Source organism: Galeopterus variegatus, unplaced genomic scaffold (assembly GCF_000696425.1).
Source record: "Galeopterus variegatus unplaced genomic scaffold, G_variegatus-3.0.2 Scaffold1914, whole genome shotgun sequence".
Lineage (NCBI taxonomy): Eukaryota > Metazoa > Chordata > Mammalia > Dermoptera > Cynocephalidae > Galeopterus > Galeopterus variegatus.
This window is the reverse complement of record NW_007728025.1, coordinates 1-923: the sequence shown is the minus strand read 5'-3', so window position 1 is coordinate 923 and position 923 is coordinate 1. Positions and strand designations below refer to the sequence as shown.

Here is a 923-nt window from a genome sequence, read left to right as displayed (position 1 = left end):
TTTTTTTTAATATCATATTTAAATACTGTTTATCATTATGACTGAGATTTTTCTCACTCCCTCAATTTCTGCAGCCAGGATAAACTTGCCTCAACTTGCCTCATTCTACACTTGGCCCTGCCAAAGTACTACTTTAAATAATTATTAAATGAGTATAGCAAGGTTAGGGGAAATAAGATCAACTTATAAAAATCTTTGTATTTTTTTTAATTGGACATTGAAATAAATGTATCACTTATAATAGCAAAAACATGAAGTGCTAAGGGATAAATCTGACAAAAATCATGAAAGACAAGAACACTGAAAACTAAAAAATTGCTGAGAGAAATTAAAGACTACCTAAATAAAGGGAAGGATAATATTGTGTTCATAGATCAGAGGAGTAACTATTAAGATGCCAAGTCTCTCCATGTTTATCTATGGATAAAATACAATCTCAATCAAAANACTATTAAGATGCCAAGTCTCTCCATGTTTATCTATGGATAAAATACAATCTCAATCAAAACGTTAGCAGATTTTTTTTGTAGAGTTTGACAAGCTGATTCTAAAATTCATATGGAAGTACAACAGACTTAAAAAATAGCTCATATAGAGGCCACCAGCAAGAAGAGGAACTCAGAAAGCCTGATGGTGAGTCAGAATCTCTAGTGTCCTTGCTTCCACCGGAGGTAGCTGTTACCACCCAGGTGGATGGCTCTGAAGGATTGCTGAAACCTTGAAGGGGACTCTCAAAATATGTGCACTGAGGTTTGGAGCACATGCCATTTTGTGAAATTTAAAAATCCTCCCTGGGAAGAAACCGCCGGGAGCGGCCACTACTTGGCTTCCGGCCTTGCCGCGGCTGCCCTCAGCGCCGGGTCGGACCGCACAGCCCCGCTGCCGAGACTCGGTGTCCAGCGACTGGGGTATTTGCCGGGGAG

The 923-nt window shown here is 39.5% G+C and overlaps 1 protein-coding gene across 1 annotated transcript in view; it reads left to right on the top strand.

The window, feature by feature from the left end:
- Window positions 1-908, top strand: part of LOC103596021 (dihydropyrimidine dehydrogenase [NADP(+)]-like) — a gene marked incomplete at its 3' end in the record, with an annotated part of 153,057 nt that extends 152,149 nt beyond the window's left edge. Inside the window, exon 8 of the mRNA XM_008579576.1 lies at window positions 800-908. Within this exon, the coding sequence (XP_008577798.1) occupies window positions 800-908 (109 nt within the window). The remainder of the gene's footprint in view (window positions 1-799) is intronic.
- Window positions 909-923: the final 15 nt, after the last annotated feature.